Genomic DNA, 18576 nt, shown 5'->3' with positions numbered 1-18576 from the left:
TTACAGAGACATACACAAGTTTTGCCTGGCTTACTGAATGACAGTAAGGGTATTGGAATGCAACCACGGACACTCCCATAGGGGGATATTACGCCACTTCCTGGTAAGCGAAACCACAGGAAGTAAGAACGGCGAAGCTAGCGCACAGGCTAGCTAGCTAACTGTGCTATTGATCATAATACTTCTAAACATATTTGCGCTCCTATTAATGGTTCTGATTTTGTAATTATAGACAGATGTAGTGAGTTTACCTCTTCACGTAACGATCAAGCTGTACTAGGGTACAAAATGGATTTAAAACCGAGCGATCTATCTCCGAGAGAAGAAGGGGAGCTCGAAGACGGAGAGATATGCGATGATGAAACCGAGGAAAAGGTGCTTGTACAGCAGGGATTACGGCCTAGTAGTAGAACGATCCCTAACTCACAACGAAGTACACGTAAATTGAAGCAAAAACCGCACATGTTACCTTCACTTATACCACCGGATTTTCGACTTTTAATGCCATACAACCGCGGACCTCACCTGCACAGTCCCTTTCCCATAAATCACCGACAGCAAGGGGGACCCAGTGGACCAGACCGACCACAACCACCGGGACTACCGTTGGGGCCAGACCAGAGGCCACGCTCGAGCTTTTGGGAACGTAGTCATAGTGCCTTGGGAAGATTTAGACATCGGGGCAAGCCAAATGAAGGACACGGGGATTGGGACAGAGTAGGCTGGGGAGACTTGCTTGCTGGTGGAAGAGAACCTGGAAGACCTCCCCAGGGTCGTTATGGGTCCGGGGAGAATCACAACAACAACAGAGAATCTCCCACAAGAAGTATCCTTTGTTATTGATTCTTCTTACTAACTAACACAAATGTCTAAGTGAGCTAATTGGCACAACATCGGCTGGTATGTAACCGGCTTGTATGTCCCTAGATGGTAAGGTAACACGGGGTATGACGTGTTTGTCAGAGCTGTGGCTGACATGTTATGAACATGTTGCTAGAATATGTAACGTCAGTATATTATATATAACGTTAGCCCTGTCTTTAAAATCGCCTTGTCCTTTGACAGCTGTATTTTATCTGGATGTAATTGCTAACAATAAATGTAACCTAATTGTAGGTCATCATGTCGATTTTTTTTGAAGAAATGTGCTTGTACGTATAGTATACTGTAATACAGAGATATTTTAAAGTCCAATGTCTTTTTTGGGGGGGCCTTACATGACACCAGAAGACCACGTCAATTACATAAGTCTTTCCTTGACCTACTATTTTCAGAAAAAGTATTTGGGAGGAACCAGGTGAGAAAACCAGTTCATAATGTTGCCAAAACCGAAAATGGGGTTGACGAGAGCTTTGAGGATTTGCTCTCAAAGTACAAGCAGATTCAGTTGGAGCTGGAATGTATTAGGAAAGAGGAAACGATGGCTCTAAAACCTGATGAGTCCCCTTCCAAAGAGGCTGAAGTCCCAGTCAGTATTTCCAGAGCCGACCCAGTAGCCGACACAAACACTGTTCCTAGCGACGATGCCGCTGATGACACAGAGAGAGCAGAGAAAAAGGCCTTCCAAGCCTTCCCCCTCAAGCCTCTCCGCCAGAAACTCCTCAAACCTGCCGAATTAGATGCTCTGAAAACCAAATCATCAGAGCTGGAGATCAGGGATGGCGACCAGGAACCTGAAAAGGAGAGTGTCGAGGAGACCGGAGTAGAGGAAGAGAAAGGCCCAATCGACCTCACTGCCAATTCAGAAGGTGCGTAAGAATCATAATAAAACGTTGCCACTATTTACTCAAAAATTTCTTTGGTAACCTCAGATTCCATCAGTATTTGGGTGAAAATGTATGGTTTTATAGTTTTGCTATAAAGAAGAACCATACTTTCAGGTGAGGAAGGAAAGGAAGAGGGAGAAGATGACAAGACAAACACGGGCATGTGCTGCAGCGAATCAGACGACTCCCCTCCCTCCCCTGTCAAAGTAAGCAGCTCGGATCTCATTTTGTTCGTATGTTGTTCTTGATTAATTTGTTCACAGCACAGCTGTCTATATGCCTGCTGGAAACAGCCATCTCTGCGCATTGCTTCGTTCAATGTCTGACCATTTCAGTAGAACTAGGAATGCCAGTCAATCAAATGCACAACATTTGAGCAAAAATGGTCCCCAGCAGTCTCTCACAGAAGCCATGTGTGTCCAGCCCTGCGCTCCCCAGGTGAAGCTGAAGCTGAAGGGGAAAGACGAGGACGAGGAGCTGTCGGAGCTGCAGCTGCGGCTGCTGGCCCTGCAGTCCGCCAGCAGGAAGTGGCAACAGCAGGAGCAGCAGGTGATGAAGGAGAGCAAGGAGAGGATCGCCAAGGCCTCCCAGGAGAAGAGCGCCGCCCCCAGCACCGGGCCTCCCGACCGGGGCCGAGTTACCACGCGGTCAGCCTCTTCCGCTGCAGCTGAGAGGGCCAAGGCGCTGGTCAAGCCCCAGGAGAGAGCCATGGTGCTGGCCAAGCCCCAGGAGAGAGCCATGGTGCTGGCCAAGCCCCAGGAGAGAGCCAAGGCTGGGCCCAGGGCTTTGGCGGAGAGGGGTACGGCTGGGGTCAGGGCTCTGGGGGAGAGGGGCAAAGGTCCAGCCAAGCCCCAGACAGGGAGGAAGGCTGTCAGCCCGGGGGGCAAGGGTCCAGGTAGGATCCTCCATTTCTGGAACCATCTTCAAATAACACAGCATGGGTTTTCTAACAGCTTCCAGGGTTAAAAATAAAATCTGACATTCTTAAATTCTTTGTCTCTCGTCTTCCCTCCTTCCCCCAGGGTCGGCTGCTAAGCAGGCCTTCAGGAAACAGCAGCTGCGCACCTGGAAGCTGCAGCAGCAGAGGGAGGTGGAGGAGAAGAGGAGGGAGGTGGAGGAGGAGAGGAGGGAGGTGGAGGAGGAGCGGCGGAGGAGAGAGGAGGAGATCAGGAAGATCCGGGACCTGTCCAACCAGGACGAGCAGTACAACCGCTTCATGAAGCTGGTTGGGGGCAAGAGGCAGACCAGGAGCAAGGTGACACCTTACATTGATTCATATAGCTGCCGTTTTTATCCAAAGCAAGTACACCAGATAATCAAAGATCGAGCCTTGGATTTCTTTTGGGGTTAATAAAGTGTACAGTTCTTGCAGTGGTTAGTGTAACAGCAACATCATATCTAGTGATGTACACAGGCCCTGGTCTACATTCTGCTGATCTGATTTTGAATGTGTGTTCATCAGTCCAAGGACAACGAGCGCAAGTCAGTGGGTAAACAGGGACTGGACACCTCAGGCAACCTGTACCAGTACGACAACTACGATGAGGTTGCCATGGATACTGACAGTGAGACCAATTCCCCAGGTGAGCACACAGCTCACCTGACATTGATTAAATCGCTATGACAAACTTGTATGTGTGTGATATGTTGAGAAAGTTTTATTTTAGTCAGGGTGTGTTTTGATACTGTGCGAGTCATGGACCTTTGCCTAACTGTAACATTCGGTCCCTGTCTCTTTCAGTACCGTCCCCAGTACACAACCCATTTGCTGACAACGCTCTGTGTTTCCCCGTGCTCAATCCATTCACAATGGACTCTCCCGAATACAGAATGGTACGTTCTAGCCGTTGACACATGAACAGTCGACGTTCAAGAACCGTGTTGACCTGAGATTAATCAGCCCTGTCTCTACAGGACTCGGGCCAGCGTTTCCTGTCTGTCATCCCCACGACTGCGCCTCCGCCCCCACCACCGCCAGCCCCCCGGCTGGAGGAGCACGACCAGCCCCCCAAGCCCCCGTTTGCAGACGAGGAAGAGGAGGAGGAGATGTTGCTCAGGGAGACCTGCCTCATGTCCATGGCCAACAAGCGTGTCAATGCGCCAGAGGTACACTGCTTGTGGCGCCACAGGAAGTGGAGTGGAGTCACGTTCCTGTCTGTGTAGAACGACTGGTTTCCAGTGATCCATGATTATCCTGATCCCTCTGCAGAGTTCTGCAGACGTGTCTCCAGGAACACAACACCTGGTGCTCTCTCTGTGTTGAGTGTTCCTCTCTTCAATCTCTCCTTCTCTCTCTCCCAGGAAACGTCCGACAGCGGCCCTCCGTCCCCCGTGCCCGCTTCCCTGCCACAGCCCGCTTCCCTGCCACAGCCCGCTTCCCTGCCACAGCCTGTCCCCCGGGTGAACCTGCAAACCGTGAGCCTGAACATCGCCAGTCTGAACGTCTTGACCCAGGCCCGAGGAAGCAAGTTCGCCCGGGGCCCCAGAGTCCCGCTGGTGGTACGACATCTGCCTACATGTTACATTTTACATTTCTGGCTTAACGTGTCACCCACATAGCTTATATTCTTTCTCTCCTTGTTATAAAGCACAATGTTCTGAATAGTTGTTGTACTTTTATGTGTAAAACCACTTTGGAATTCATTGTGTGTGTCTGTCTGTGTGTGTGTGTGTGTCTGTCTGTCTCTGTCTGTGTGTGTGTGTGTGTGTGTTCTCAGCTCCCCAGACACAAAACCGTAGTGGTGCAGCTGAACAACTCTGACGACAGCGACTCAGACGAGCAGGAGGCGTCCATCTCCACTCCTTCTGTGTTCGGTGGGCTGGAGTTCATGATCAAGGAGGCCCGCAGGACGGTGGAGGTGAGTGGCCAGTTTAGTTTCTTTGTAACCAATGGCCTCAGTCTTTTTCTACTTTCACTCATTGATCACCCTTATCAAAAGCAGCAAATAGAAAGGTGACGGGAGCCCTGTGTGTATAAAGTCCTGGCTGTGTGGGATTATAACGTGTTCCTCTGTGGAACCCCAGGCCGCCAAGCCGAAAGCTGCTGCAGAGAAGGAGAACCACCCAGTGAGAGCTCCAGACAGCCTCCCCGCCGCCAAGAAGGCAGAGTACCGCCTGCTGAGAGAGGAGATAGCCAGGTACCTTGTTTGGATTAGCCAGGTACCGTGTTTGGATTAGCCAGGTACCGTGTTTATATGGCCCAGTATCTCCACTTGTCCACGTACTGACCTCTGATGTGTAGACAATACACTGTAGTCTGTCATAGAGATTGCACATGAGAATGAGTGGGTTCCAGTGTGCCTGGTGTGAAAGGAAGAGCTTCATGTGGTCGGTGTCTTTCCTTCTAGTCGGGAGAAAAAGAAGACCCTGAAGGACCAGGCCGCCGTGGGGTCTCCGGCCGGGTCGGACTCTGAGGTGGACCTGGTTGCCAAGGCAGCCGCCGAGCTCTGCCTGAGCGAAGCAGAGGACACCCTGAGCAAGCACAGGTGTGTTTACCTGCCCCCCCTGTTTACCTGGCCCCCCTGTTTACCTGCCCCCCCTGTTTACCTGGCCCCCCTGTTTACCTGGCCCCCCTGTTTACCATGTGTTTGCCGGTGTTCCAGGGAGCTGCTCCAGAGAGACGAGGCCGTGCTGAGACAGCTGCTCCTGCAGGAGAGCAGGAAGAAGGAGTCTCTGAAGGCTGCTGAGGGCAAGGTGCTCAAGCTGAAGGAGCAGCTGCTGGCGTCTGAGAAGATCGTTAGCGCTAACAGGACCCTCCTCAAGAAGCTCCAAGAACAGGTAGGTGTCAGACTGGTGGTTCTTTTTCTACAGGATTAGTGTGTCAGTTTAAACTGGCTTGGTGGGTGATGGTCGTCTCCTGTGTGGGTGATGGTCGTCTCCTGTGTGGGTGATGGTCGTCTCCTGTGTGGGTGATGGTCGTCTCCTGTGTGGGTGATGGTCGTCTCCTGTGTGGGTGATGGTCGTCTCCTGTGTGGGTGATGGTCGTCTCCTGTGTGGGTGATGGTCGTCTCCTGTGTGGGTGATGGTCGTCTCCTGTGTGGGTGATGGTCGTCTCCTGTGTGGGTGACGGTTGTCTCCTGTGTCCAGGTGAACCGCGTGGAGCACCGTGTGCTGATTAAGAAGAACCACAGCGTCAGGCTGGAGCGAGAGCTGATGCAGGCCCAGGCGGCCACAGGCAGGGGGCAGAAACGACGAGCTGACACCAGCATTCTCCAGGTGAGCGTTAAACACCTGCCTGGCCTGTTCCTCCTAACACAGACCCCAGCTCAACCAGGCCTGGAGGTGATTTCAGCCAATCGCTGCTTTCATGTAACAAAGTGGGCTCGGTTTTGTGTCCTGTCTGGGTGTGTGTCATTCAGTTCTTTTCAGTTCACCAGACGGTGAACTGACGTTTGGTTCCTTTGCACCGTTCTTTGGCCACTACCACAGACCAGAACAGAACTGTGTTTGAACATGTACTTCTGTTCTTCTGTGCTTTCTACATGCACTGTCGGTCCGTTACTCTGGACTCTGGTGTCCGCTGAATGACGATGTAAACGTGTTGTGTGTTTGTTGGTCAGCCCTGGAAGCTGCAGCGTGTGGACAGCTCTGGACGTTACCTGGCGGACCTCATTGCCCAGAAGCAGCGTCTGCAGCAGCTGGAGTCCGAGTACGCCCTGAAGATCCAGAAGCTGAAGCAAGCCCAGGCCCTGCGGCACCGCGACCTGGCCCCCGAGGCCCCCGCCCTGCCCTCCACCCCCCCGCGGCCCCCCACCCCTCCACCCCCGCCCCCCAGCCCCTTCCCTGTGCCCCAGCCCTCTCTGCACGACCTCACCCAGGACAAGCTCACCCTGGACAGCGAGGACGCCGAGGACGGGAACGAGCCGGAACCTGCCGCACCGTCAGGCGCCACTAGGGGAAGCCGCCGGCAGTCCTTCCCGGAGCTGGGCGCGTCCACCAAGCCCAAGCTGGAGCTGGCGGCAGGCTCAGCGGTGAAGGACGGGGCGGTGAAAACGACCAAGGCGCCGGTGGGGTCTGGAGAGCCGTCGGAGCTGTTTCTGGGGCTGGACGTGGAGGCGCTGAGGCTAAAGCACCAACAGCAGGTGAGGGAGGATCTTTCAGCCCTTCTCTTACCTCCCAGCTACATGTGGGTTCATGTTTAGTTGTCATCTGTTCAGGGCTAGGGCCTTAGACCACAGACCTTTGACCTCAAAGGCCCCCTTCCCTTGGGTAAAGGAATGTTGTCTTCACAGACGGTATAAAAAGGTGTAAACTAGTAGATAATCAATAGACTCTCTTTGTAACCTAACCCAACATTTGTGTGATGGCATATACAGTATACATACGTGTCCTTTGTCCTTAGTTTGGGTACAATTGCTATTGGGCAGAGAACCGATGACCGGTCAAACTATTGCTGTCAACCTCCTTTCCATGCATGAGCAAACTTGGAAGATGATGTCACTCTTGCTTCTGGTATTGATGGTTGTTGAACGTTGCCAGGCCAGGCTGGGAGATCTGCTGCTGGGGGAGCTGAGGACCATGGGGGGCTGGGAGGAGAGGAACCCTCTAGAGAAGGTAACCCTCACAGATCCAGGATTAACTGCTGCTGCTTTTCTGCCTGTTCATTGACATTTTACCCATTTAGTAGACACTTTTCATGTTGGTGGGGTGGAGTCATTTAGGATTTGTAAACCATTAAAAGAATCCCAGTCCACTGAACACACTGCTGGAAGTAAGCGTGTTTAAATATGCAGGTGTTGGCGGTGGATGTGGAGGGCATGGCGCCTCAGACCAGCCGAGCTGAGCTCAAACCAGTTCCGTTTGGATCGTACAGAAGCCCGCTGCTGGTCTTCAGATCCTACAGGTAACACCTCTGCTCTGGACCCGACTCAGAGAGGAACATGAACATGTTTCAGGTCTTCTCACCATGTCGGCCATCTTGTTTCAGATTCAGTCCTTACTTCAGAACGAAGGAGAAGATGTCCCTCAGCTCGGTGACCCACAGCAACACGATAGAGGCTAGGAAGTGCTTCTGCCGCTTTGACCTGACGGGAACATGCAACGATGATGACTGCAAGTGGTGAGTCCCGCTGACCTGCTGACTCTGCACGAGTTCTGCTGGACAGGTTCTTCTGCTGCCCGCACGACCTGCGCTATGTGGACGTCGCTTATCTGCTGCTAAATGAATCTAATGAAAATGATTGAGCGGACCTGCGTTTGCCTCATTCCCCCTCCATCTAATTCATATTCATTGTTAATCAGTCACCTGATGATGTTGTGCTGTGGTGTTTCAGGCAGCACATGAGGAACTGCACCTTTAGCGGGAACCAACTGTTCCAGGATATTCTGTCCTACAACCTCCCTCTGATTGGCTGCTCAGACAGCAGCAACAATGATGAGATCTGCGCCGCAACAGGTGTCTGTTCACGCTGACCTCAGTTCTGTTAGCACCATCAGATATGGGTTGCCATTCAATCACAGGAACTGATTTAATCAGAGAGCAGAAATGCTAGCTCTCTCATTACATTCGAAGTGTCTTCATGTATATTTACTTAATTTGTTGTCTACAGAAAAGTACATCAAGAAACTCTTTGGGGCCAACAAAGACCGCATGGGGATGGACCAGAAAGCTGTCCTTCTAGTGAGCAAAGTGAACGAAAGCAAGCGACATAGTAAGAGCCTTCTTCTCCTCCTCTTCTCCTCAGTGGAATCTTGCTTGTTAAGGCTGCTGTCTGGTGACTGTTGAAGAAGTCTCTTGTCTGCCCCATGAGCTAATATAGCAGGGTATAGATCATACAAGGTTCATTGATCAGTGTTTAACGGCAGAGCTCTTCCCTGTCCTCCCCCAGTCCCTCCCTTCACCACCTGTAAGGACACCAGGACGTGGAGGCCCCGGCCGTCCTGGCAGGCCAGCCCCAACACGGGGGACGACAGCGGGGACGAGGGTCTGGAGGGCAGCACTGCCGCCCTCAAATATGGTCAGTCGTTTTTTCTGAAGCAGAAGAGGTCTTTCTCTCTTTCTGTCTCTCTCTGTCTGTGCCCCTCACTGGCTGCCTCTGTCTCTCTCTCGCTCGCTTTCTCTATGTCTCTCTCTCTCTCTCTCTAATCTGATCATTGTTTGTGTTGTGTTGTACCTGTCTCACAGTGCATCATTACTCCCTATCATTTATCTTGGGGTCTAAGTATCGGAAGTACGCACCATCATCCTGGCATTTTCGATTTCCAAGTGGCATTATCAGCAGGCGCAGACCGAAAAGCCTCTGGAGTAATTAGACAGACGGCCAACAAATCAGAGCAATGACCTGCATGTACAGTCATCATGTCAAACCCACCCCGTATTAGATACATGGTTATGATGAGCTCAGCCCAGCCCAGGTTGGCTGGAAATCAGTCCGAGGCTGGCCAGACGAGTGCCACAGCAAATCCGACTGAGCTGCTCTGCTTCCCTGGCCAGCGCACCATCAGACATGTTTACAGAAAAAACAAAACCGTACCTCTGTCCGATTGCATCATTGTCTCTCCCAGACAACGTCTCCAAGACCCGCCTGCCCTCGCTGGACGTGTGCGTGTCGCCCGAGGACAAGCGCTACTTCACCAGCGAGACTGACGACATCTCCAACCTGGAGACCAGTGTCGTGGAGAGCCCCCGGGACACCCAGCTCTGGATCAAACTGGCCTTCAAGTACCTCAGCCAGAAAGAGCCGTACGTTCATATGTCCACCATGGGTTCATGACCCCCTCAGTGAAAAGTAGAATGTTTTCATGGAGTAGACCAAGTGTGTGTGTGTGTGTGTGTGTGCTTGTATAACATGCTGAGTACGTTCTTCCTCCTCTTCCCGCAGTTCGTCGTCGGAGTGTTTGGACGCAGCGTTGAACACGCTGTCCCGCGCTCTGGAGGACAATAGGAACAACCCTGAGATCTGGTGCCACTACCTGCGGCTGTTCTCACGGCGCGGGGCCAGGGAGGAGGTGCAGGAGATGTGTGAGATGGCCGTGGAACATGCCCGCCACGTCCAAGTGTGGTGGACGGTAGGTTCTCCACATCTACACAACACAGCCTTTAGTCAGGATCATACATCTACCACCCACAACACAGCCTTTAGTCAGGATCATACATCTACCACCCACAACACAGCCTTTAGTCAGGATCATCATAGCAGAAGATTGTCTTCCGTTAGCAGACCTTTCTACCCAAAGCGAACGGGAGGGATTTGAACCTGCGACCTTGAGCAAGGTCATCTTTACTGGCCCACTTCATGTCAAATAGTTTTGCCGCCAGCGTTCACATACGAGCAGAATACAAAGGGCAACATCTACAACAACTGAGGACAACAGCTGCATCTGCAATCACATGCTCTGCCTCCTGAGCTCTCCCCGCCCGTCAAATGTAATCCCGACCCTGGCTCTCTCCCCCTCTGCAGTACCTGAGTCTGGAGAGCTCGTTCGAGGGGAAGGACTACGTGTGTGACCGCCTGCTGAGGTTCCTGCTGGACCAGGTGTCTGGCGGCCGGACAGACAAGCTGTCCTTCCTGCTGCTGGAGGTGCTGCTGTACCGGGTCCAGCTCAGCCTGTTCACGGGGCGCATGCAGAGCGCCCTGGCCTTCCTGCAGGTGGGTCCCTCCTCAGGGTCACTGCAGACACGGGGGGGGGGGGGGGGAGGGGGACTGGGGCGGGGGGGGGGGGAAGGGGGGGGCTGGGGCGGGGGGGAGGGAGGGGGGGGGGAGGGGAGGGACACAACTTAGGACACGTTGGATGGAATCCTGACATATCATTTACTACTGAAGTACGAATCCTTAATCATGTCATTATTTATAAATGTTTAGCTTACTTACCACAAAAACATGTTTGTGGATTCCAAACAGAGCAGGTTAGTCAGGTCAGTCATCCCTCCCCAGGCTCCAGGGCAGCAGAGCCTCAGAATACTTGACTGAAACAGGAACGTACAGGAACAGCCAAACATCATTTTCCATTCCAGAGTGCTCTCAAGTCGGCCAACGGGAGGAGCATTGCAGACCACCTGACGGTCAGCGACCGTGCCCTGGCCTGGCTCTCCTACATCCACCTGACGGAGTTTGACAGCCTGCCGGCCAGCCTGTACGACCCAGCCGACTCCAACCCCTCCAGGCTGGTGAGCACAGAGCCCCTGATGCTGCCCTGGGTCACCTCGCAGGACATCAGCACGCCCCCAGACATCCTGGTCGCCCTGTTTCAAGGTGCGTGATTCTGACTGGACTTTCTGAAAGCATTGTAAGTCGCTGCTTTGGATGAAAACGTGTCCTAAACAGATGTGTTGTAGATGGGATGTATTTGTCAGTACTGGTTCAGCTGTGACATGCTACACGTCTCAGTACTGGTTCAGCTGTGACATGCTACACGTCTCAGTACTGGTTCAGCTGTGACATGCTACACGTCTCAGTACTGGTTCAGCTGTGACATGCTACACGTCACAGTACTGGTTCAGCTGTGACATGCTACACGTCTCAGTACTGGTTCAGCTGTGACATGCTACACGTCACAGTACTGGTTCAGCTGTGACATGCTACACGTCACAGTACTGGTTCAGCTGTGACATGCTACACGTCTCAGTACTGGTTCAGCTTTGACATGCTACACGTCAGAAGTTGCCATGATTTATTTTGCTGTCTCATGACTTTTTATGGTGTACTATAGTGCAGGATAGCACCACCTGACTGGTTCATGACATGGGGTTGATGCATCCGACGTCTCTCTGGTTCATGACATGGGGTTGATGCATCCGACGTCTCTCTGGTTCATGACATGGGGTTGATGCATCCAACGTCTCTCTGGTTCATGACATGGGGTTGATGCATCCGACGTCTCTGGTGAGGTGAAGCTGTGACTGATGTGGGGTCTGTCGTGTGCAGACGCTGTTCGGCAGTGCTCAGACGAGACACTACCTCAGAAGGAGAGGACACAAGCCTGCTTGCCCCTCCACACCAACCTCATCACCCTCAACACTCTGTTGGAACGGTGGGTGTGTTCTGAGTGTGTGTGTCTGCTCTGTGTGTGCGTGTGTCTGCTCTGTGTGTGCGTGTGTCTGCTCTGTGTGTGTGTGTGTGTCTGCTCTGTGTGTGTGTGTCTGCTCTGTGTGTGTGTGTGTCTGCTCTGTGTGTGTGTGTGTGTGTGTGTGTGTCTGCTCTGTGTGTGTGTGTGTCTGCTCTGTGAGTGTGTGTGTCTGCTCTGTGTGTGTGTGTGTGTCTCTGTGTGTGTGTGTATCCAGTACATCCAATAGCGTGTGCAGTGAAGTGTGTGTTCTGCTGTTGTCCTGCAGCTATGAGGAGGGCATGGAGCTGTGTGAGTCCCTGCTGGTCACGTGCCCCGAGTCCTGCGCCCTGCTGGACACCCTGGCCCACCTCCACGTCCGCCGGGGCCACAGCGACGAGGCCGTCCGGGTGTGGCTCCGGGCCCTTGCCGAGTGTCCGCACAACGCAGAGGTCTTCTACCACGCCTGCAAGTTCCTCATAACCCAGGTGAGGCTGTTACCTGCAGGGAGAGGGGAATCTGAGGGGGTTCTGGAGACGGTCACGTTACTCACGTCCTGTCCTCTCTTGTCGGCCTCTGAGCAGGAGAAGCCCGAGATCATGGAGCCTCTGTTCCGGGGGTTCGTTCTGTCCTTCTGCCAGAACGACGAGAGCGATCGACAGCCGGCAGACGTGCTTCGGTACGTGGTTCCTTCCAAACATGTTAAACATGTTACAGGCGTGTCTCACAGTGATGTGTTTAGCTAGTGGTGGCGTGTGGGACAGTTTGAGTTTTGGGGGACGATTTTGAACATCTCAAAGGATGGTGTTGTTGTGTTGTTGTTGGGTTCCAGGTTCATCCTGGGTGTTCCCACAGAGGACGTCCTCCGAAGCCCAGTCATCAAGAAGCAGCTTCAGGAGCAGATCACCCGCCACAGGCCTTACCTCCACCTGGTGCACTGGTGCGGCCCGCTCTCCCCTGCCCACAGACACTCACACTGCTCCCACGGCCCCTGGAGGTCCAGCCGACGGACACTCCTGCTAGCCTCACATATATATGACGTTTGATTCACTTAGCAGACGCTTTTATCCAATAGGACGTGCGCAAAAGACTGCACAACAGTAACAGGCACTAAATAAATCGCAGTTAATAGAAGTAAAAACTCAAATGCTTTCATATATGAGTGTGATAGAAGGTGAGTCTTCTTACGGAGTTGGATGATACACGTGGAGAAATGTCTCCATAAAGCGTGTGGTCTTGAGATAGGCTCGAGAGGCTGACTGCAGCTCTTGTCCCCCCAGCTGTTGGCAGTGGACTCATGGGGCAGTCGGGGTGGCGGTGGAGGCCTTTGAGAGCGCGCTGGGCTCCGTTATGCAGCTGGATGTTCTCCACAAGCTGTGGATGGAGTGAGTCCTGCACCAGTTACACCCTGAGCCAGTTACACCCTGCATCAGTTACACCCTGCACCTGTTACACCCTGCACCAGTTACACCCTGAGCCAGTTACACCCTGCACCAGTTACACCCTGCACCAGTTACACCCTGCACCTGTTACACCCTGCACCAGTTACACCCTGCGCCAGTTACACCCTGCGCCAGTTACACCCTGAGCCAGTTACACCCTGAGCCCGTTACACCCTGCACCAGTTACACCCTGCACCAGTTACACCCTGAGCCAGTTACACCCTGCACCAGTTACACCCTGCACCAGTTACACCCTGAGCCCGTTACACCCTGCACCAGTTACACCCTGCACCAGTTACACCCTGCACCAGTTACACCCTGCACCAGTTACACCCTGCACCTGTTACACCCTGCATCAGTTACACCCTGCACCTGTTACACCCTGCACCAGTTACACCCTGAGCCAGTTACACCCTGCACCAGTTACACCCTGCACCAGTTACACCCTGCACCTGTTACACCCTGCACCAGTTACACCTCACACCTGTGTTCTCCTCCCATGGTCTCCTACCCTGGCCTGTCTGAAGAGGCTGCGTGCAGAAGGTCAGGAGGTGAAAACTCATCTGGCCTGCAGTACTGTTACAGTTTTCCATCTGATTCATTTAGCCGACACTTTTAACTCTTAAGTTACACACTAAACGTCCATATAGAAAGTACAGAAGGAAGAGAAGGGTCAGAAGGAAGAGAAGGGTCAGAAGGGTCAGAAGGAAGAGAAGGGTCAGAAGGAAGAGAAGGGTCAGAAGGAAGAGAAGGGTCAGAAGGAAGAGAAGGGTCAGAAGGAAGAGAAGGGTCAGAAGGAAGAGAAGGGTCAGAAGGGTGTGGTTGCAGGTGTATTTGAGTGGTGCTCCATCATGTCCACACAGGCAGGTGGGGATGTGGCAGGTGCCCAGCTAACTCCTGTGTGTTCTCTCTCCAGTTATCTCGTCTTTACCAGCAGTAAGTTCCTGGGGTCCCAGGCCACCGGCCGGGAGTTCAGGATGTTTGCGGAACTCGTCCAGCGTTGCCTGGTTACGGTGCCGTCCAGACTGGAGGTTCCGTTCAGCTCAGCCCGCTACTGGAGCTGCTTCACGTTCCACAACAAGGTGATCCCAAGTCAGCTGACCCCCCCCCCCCCAGTCAGCTGACCCCCCCTCAGTCAGCTGACCCCCCCTCAGTCAGCTGACCCCTCCCTCAGTCAGCTGACCCCTCCCTCAGTCAGCTGACCCCCCCTCAGTCAGCTGACCCCCCCTCAGTCAGCTGACCCCTCCCTCAGTCAGCTGACCCCTCCCTCAGTCAGCTGACCCCCCCTCAGTCAGCTGACCCCTCCCTCAGTCAGCTGACCCCCCCACCCCCCTCAGTCAGCTGACCCCCCCCCTCCCTCAGTCAGCTGACCACCCCCCCCCCCCTGCCGGCCAGAGAGACCAGAGATTGACCCGCCATCAGCAAGCTGTCTGATTCTGCTGCATGCGTTTTACATCTCTATGGACTTTTTTTTTGTGCGTGTGTGTGTGTGTGTGTGTGTTGAACCCCGTGGTGTGTTCTCTGCAGGTGGTGTCTCTCTACCTGAGCTGCCTGCCAGGGTCTCAGCACCCCCTGGTTCTGGAGAGGCTGCGCTACACCATGCCCACCAACACACACCTGGCCCTCAGGTAAACACACACCATGCCCACCAACACACACCTAGCCCTCAGGTAAACACACACCATGCCCACCAACACACACCTGGCCCTCAGGTAAACACACACCATGCCCACCAACACACACCTAGCCCTCAGGTAAACACACACCATGCCCACCAACACACACCTGGCCCTCAGGTAAACACACACCATGCCCACCAACACACACCTAGCCCTCAGGTAAACACACACCTGGCCCACCAACACACACCTAGCCCTCAGGTAAACACACACCATGCCCACCAACACACACCTGGCCCTCAGGTAAACACACACCATGCCCACCAACACACACCTAGCCCTCAGGTAAACACACACCATGCCCACCAACACACACCTGGCCCTCAGGTAAACACACACCATGCCCACCAACACACACCTAGCCCTCAGGTAAACACACACCTGGCCCACCAACACACACCTAGCCCTCAGGTAAACACACACCATGCCCACCAACACACACCTGGCCCTCAGGTAAACACACACCATGCCCACCAACACACACCTAGCCCTCAGGTAAACACACACCATGCCCACCAACACACACCTAGCCCTCAGGTAAACACACACCATGCCCACCAACACACACCTAGCCCTCAGGTAAACACACACCATGCCCACCAACACACACCTAGCCCTCAGGTAAACACACACCATGCCCACCAACACACACCTAGCCCTCAGGTAAACACACACCATGCCCACCAACACACACCTAGCCCTCAGGTAAACACACACCTGGCCCTCAGGTAAACACACACCTGGCCCTCAGGTAAACACACATCAATGTAACTCAATCAATGTAACTGTAACTAAATTGGTAGTTAGATCTGTCATTGTCTGAGATGGTCAGACGATGTCCAGACGATTAGTCTCAGTCTGTTGTTTTTTATGTGTGGTTGTTTATGTGTTGTTTTTTATGTGTGGTTGTTTATGTGTTGTTGTTTATGTGTGTTGTTTATGTGTTGTTGTTTATGTGTGGTTGTTTATGTGTTGTTGTTTATGTGTGGTTGTTTATGTGTTGTTGTTTATGTGTTGTTGTTTATGTGTTGTTGTTTATGTGTTGTTGTTTATGTGTGGTTGTTTATGTGTTGTTGTTTATGTGTTGTTGTTTATGTGTTGTTGTTTATGTGTTGTTGTTTATGTGTGGTTGTTTATGTGTTGTTGTTTATGTGTTGTTGTTTATGTGTTGTTGTTTATGTGTTGTTGTTTATGTGTTGTTGTTTATGTGTTGTTGTTTATGTGTTGTTGTTTAGGTTGCTGCACCAGGAGTGGACCGACGGGAACGTGGAACATCTGAAGTTCCAGGCGAGAACGTTGAGCGCCAGCATTCCCAACTGTCTGGCCAACTGGAAAATGTGAGTCCGACCTTTCTCACCCTCCAAACGGTGTCCAAAGCCCCTACTGTTGACCTGCGCTAACACTAGCTAAACCCATGAGTGAAGCTGGTCAGAGGGGGGACCTGAGCTGACAACCCTCTGTGGTGTGTTTCAGAGCCATCACTGTGGAGAAGGAGCTCAAGCAGAGATCTGAGGTGAGTTAGAGGGGGGAGGGGTGGGGGTGAGGGTGGTAGAGGGGGTGGGGGTGGGGTGAAAGAAGGGAGAGTTAGACTGTACGTGGAGTTTGGAGGCTACAGACTTGTGAAGGAGAGATCTGGATTGTGTGCGTGATGACTCAAACCTCTTGTCTAACTCTTTCTGTTGACCCCCCCCATGTGTCGCCTTCCTGTTTGTGCGTCAGAGTGGGCTGTGTTGTTTGCTGCTAACTCAGCCGTTCCATAATCATCGCTTCGTTGTTGTTCTATCTTATTCTTCTCCCTGCAGGTTGTTTTATCACTGTTGAAGGAAAAGTAATGTATGACAGCCTTTTTATATGAGGGGCGACGAAATCAAATGTCAAAGTTGTGTGTTGTTGGTAAACATGTAACAGCCCCGGTCACTAAGCCCCTCCCCCTCACGCTCACCTCACCGTCTGTCCTCCGCTCAACTGACGCAGTGCTCCCACGTTTGGTGTCTTTTGTTTTTGTTTGTTTCCTCGTTTGTTTGTAGGTGCGACTTCTCTATCAGCAAGCCCTGCAAAGGCTCCCTCTGTGCGCCACCTTGTGGAAAGATGTAAATGTCCCCTCCTCAGTTCTCTCTTCTCAGACACGCACACACAAGCAGACATACACATAACTCTTAAAACAGGGTTTTTGCTTATTTGTTCTTGTCCGACTGGCCAATATGCACGCATGTTCACCTGCTTCTCCCTCCCCTCCTTCCCTTCCCCATCTCTCTCTCTCCTCCCTTCCCTCCCCATCTCTCTCTCTCCTCCCCTCCTTCCCTCCCCATCTCTCTCTCTCCTAACCTCATCCCCTCCCCATCTCTCTCTCTCCTCCCTTCCCTCCCCCCTCTCTCTCTCTCCCTCTCTTCTCTTTCACTCCCCCCCTCTCTCTCTCTCCCTCTCTTCTCTTTCACTCCCCCCTCTCTCTCCCTCCTTCCAGCGTCTGCTGTTTGAGGCTGCAGAGGGAGGAGGTAAAACTGATAGACTGAGGAAGCTTGTTGACAAGTGTCAAGAGGTGGGAGTGAGTCTAAATGAGCCCCTAAATTTAGGCTCGTGCTAAACGGGAGAGGATCACTGACCCCCACTTGCACCCCCTCAGTGAACCCCCCCCCCCCCTTTCAGAAACACAAAGGGAGAAAATAAAATGAACCTAGCGCCAATCAGACCATCCTAATGGAAAGGCTGCTGCTTAGATGAGAGGGAGAGAGAGAGAGAGAGAGAGGAGGTGAGCAGGGTTAGGGTACCAGGAGACACGGCGTAGGACACGCGTCACAGAAGCCTCCTCGAGTGTCCTGAACTCTGACCTCTTAAATCTGCCTCCATGATGTACGTAAGTATCGACCCTGCCAAGTGACACGTCTTACCTTTCCCTTTTTACGTTTGACACGTTTCTCGTTTTGTTTGTTATTTGTATTGTCACCTTTTTAAAGAATTTAATTTGGCTTCTGTTTTAGCGGGGGGGTTAGTAGCTGTGCCGGACGCCTGTGGGCGTGTGTGGTATCTGAGTGTTTTAAAGGGTGTTCCCCTCTCCTAGCCAGGCTAGGCTGCCAGCGGGATGTTTCTGTTTGTTCTGGTGTCTCCTTAGAGAAAAGATGGACTCATTATTTCACTATTTGTTTTAAACAATAAAAGAAGAACAAAATTTAGATGATTGGCCGATAACAAAATGTCTGACTGCAAAGTATTCTATTTGGCCTGTCGTTGTCCTGTGTATTTGAGGCTGACGCGCCCCGTGAACCTGGCGGGGAGGCCCTTAAAACCCATCACTAGTCACGGGTTAAATATTGAAGCTATATTGTTCTCTTATGTGCAATTTAGGTTTTTTTTTGTGTCAAAAATATATGATTAAAGAGTATTTCGCTATGAGCCGAGAAGTCCTTCAACTGTTATTTTGTATGTTGAACTTGAATGTTTATATTAAATTATTTTCTAAACAAATATCTTTTGTCTTTTCTTTATTTGTGTGAATTTTACTGGCTCGTGGAAATTCAACTAATATAGCCAATCTTTTTATTTATGCAGACATCAAAACATTTGATGTATAACACAACAATACAGAACGTATTTATTTAGAACTACACAAAAGAATCAACTCAACTGAAACCAACTAACATGTCAAATTGATGGTGAATTTAAATCTAAAAAGGTACTGTTTACAAAAAAAAAAAAATACTACATGGATATGGT

At 52.0% G+C, this 18576-nt stretch overlaps 1 protein-coding gene across 6 annotated transcripts; it reads left to right on the top strand.

Moving 5' to 3' along the window:
- The first annotated feature begins 118 nt into the window (after positions 1-118).
- zfc3h1 (zinc finger C3H1-type containing) lies at positions 119-18327 on the top strand. Of its 6 annotated transcripts, none has more exons than XR_014729723.1 (36): positions 119-826; positions 1275-1748; positions 1881-1972; positions 2160-2661; positions 2789-3021; positions 3229-3349; positions 3508-3599; positions 3681-3872; positions 4068-4265; positions 4484-4624; positions 4791-4903; positions 5114-5251; positions 5369-5543; positions 5853-5981; positions 6326-6847; positions 7245-7319; positions 7499-7608; positions 7693-7824; positions 8039-8160; positions 8315-8416; positions 8594-8722; positions 9270-9447; positions 9587-9773; positions 10166-10354; positions 10720-10957; positions 11630-11735; positions 12037-12235; positions 12332-12426; positions 12580-12687; positions 13028-13132; positions 14106-14271; positions 14717-14817; positions 16104-16205; positions 16342-16381; positions 16588-16958; positions 17330-17411. XR_014729723.1 is itself a non-coding variant. In XM_084672133.1 (36 exons), exons 1-36 carry the CDS (start codon positions 289-291, stop codon positions 17447-17449), a joined length of 6297 nt encoding a protein of 2098 aa, XP_084528259.1. In that variant the 5' UTR covers positions 119-288; the 3' UTR covers positions 17450-18327. The 6 variants fall into 6 exon arrangements, 5 of the variants coding, with proteins under 5 accessions (XP_084528259.1, XP_084528257.1, XP_084528258.1 ...); XM_084672133.1 differs by having other exon boundaries at positions 2190-2661; positions 16896-16958; positions 17330-18327; XM_084672131.1 differs by having other exon boundaries at positions 2163-2661; positions 16896-16958; positions 17330-18327.
- The last annotated feature ends 249 nt before the right edge of the window (positions 18328-18576 follow it).

The sequence above is a fragment of the Hypomesus nipponensis genome, chromosome 14 (genome assembly GCF_054491055.1).
Source record: "Hypomesus nipponensis isolate SF chromosome 14, ASM5449105v1, whole genome shotgun sequence".
Classification (NCBI taxonomy): Eukaryota; Metazoa; Chordata; class Actinopteri; order Osmeriformes; family Osmeridae; genus Hypomesus; species Hypomesus nipponensis.
The sequence above is the reverse complement of the archived record's forward strand: the minus strand, read 5'-3'. Positions and strand labels throughout refer to the sequence as shown.

Coding starts and splice junctions, on each gene's coding strand:
- zfc3h1 (XM_084672130.1), top strand. CDS start 289: ATGGATTTAAAACCGAGCGATCTATCTCCGAGAGAAGAAGGGGAGCTC. Junction 4,625..4,790: donor AGGCCCGCAGGACGGTGGAG/GTGAGTGGCCAG, acceptor GTGGAACCCCAG/GCCGCCAAGCCGAAAGCTGC. Junction 12,427..12,579: donor CAGCCGGCAGACGTGCTTCG/GTACGTGGTTCC, acceptor GTTGGGTTCCAG/GTTCATCCTGGGTGTTCCCA.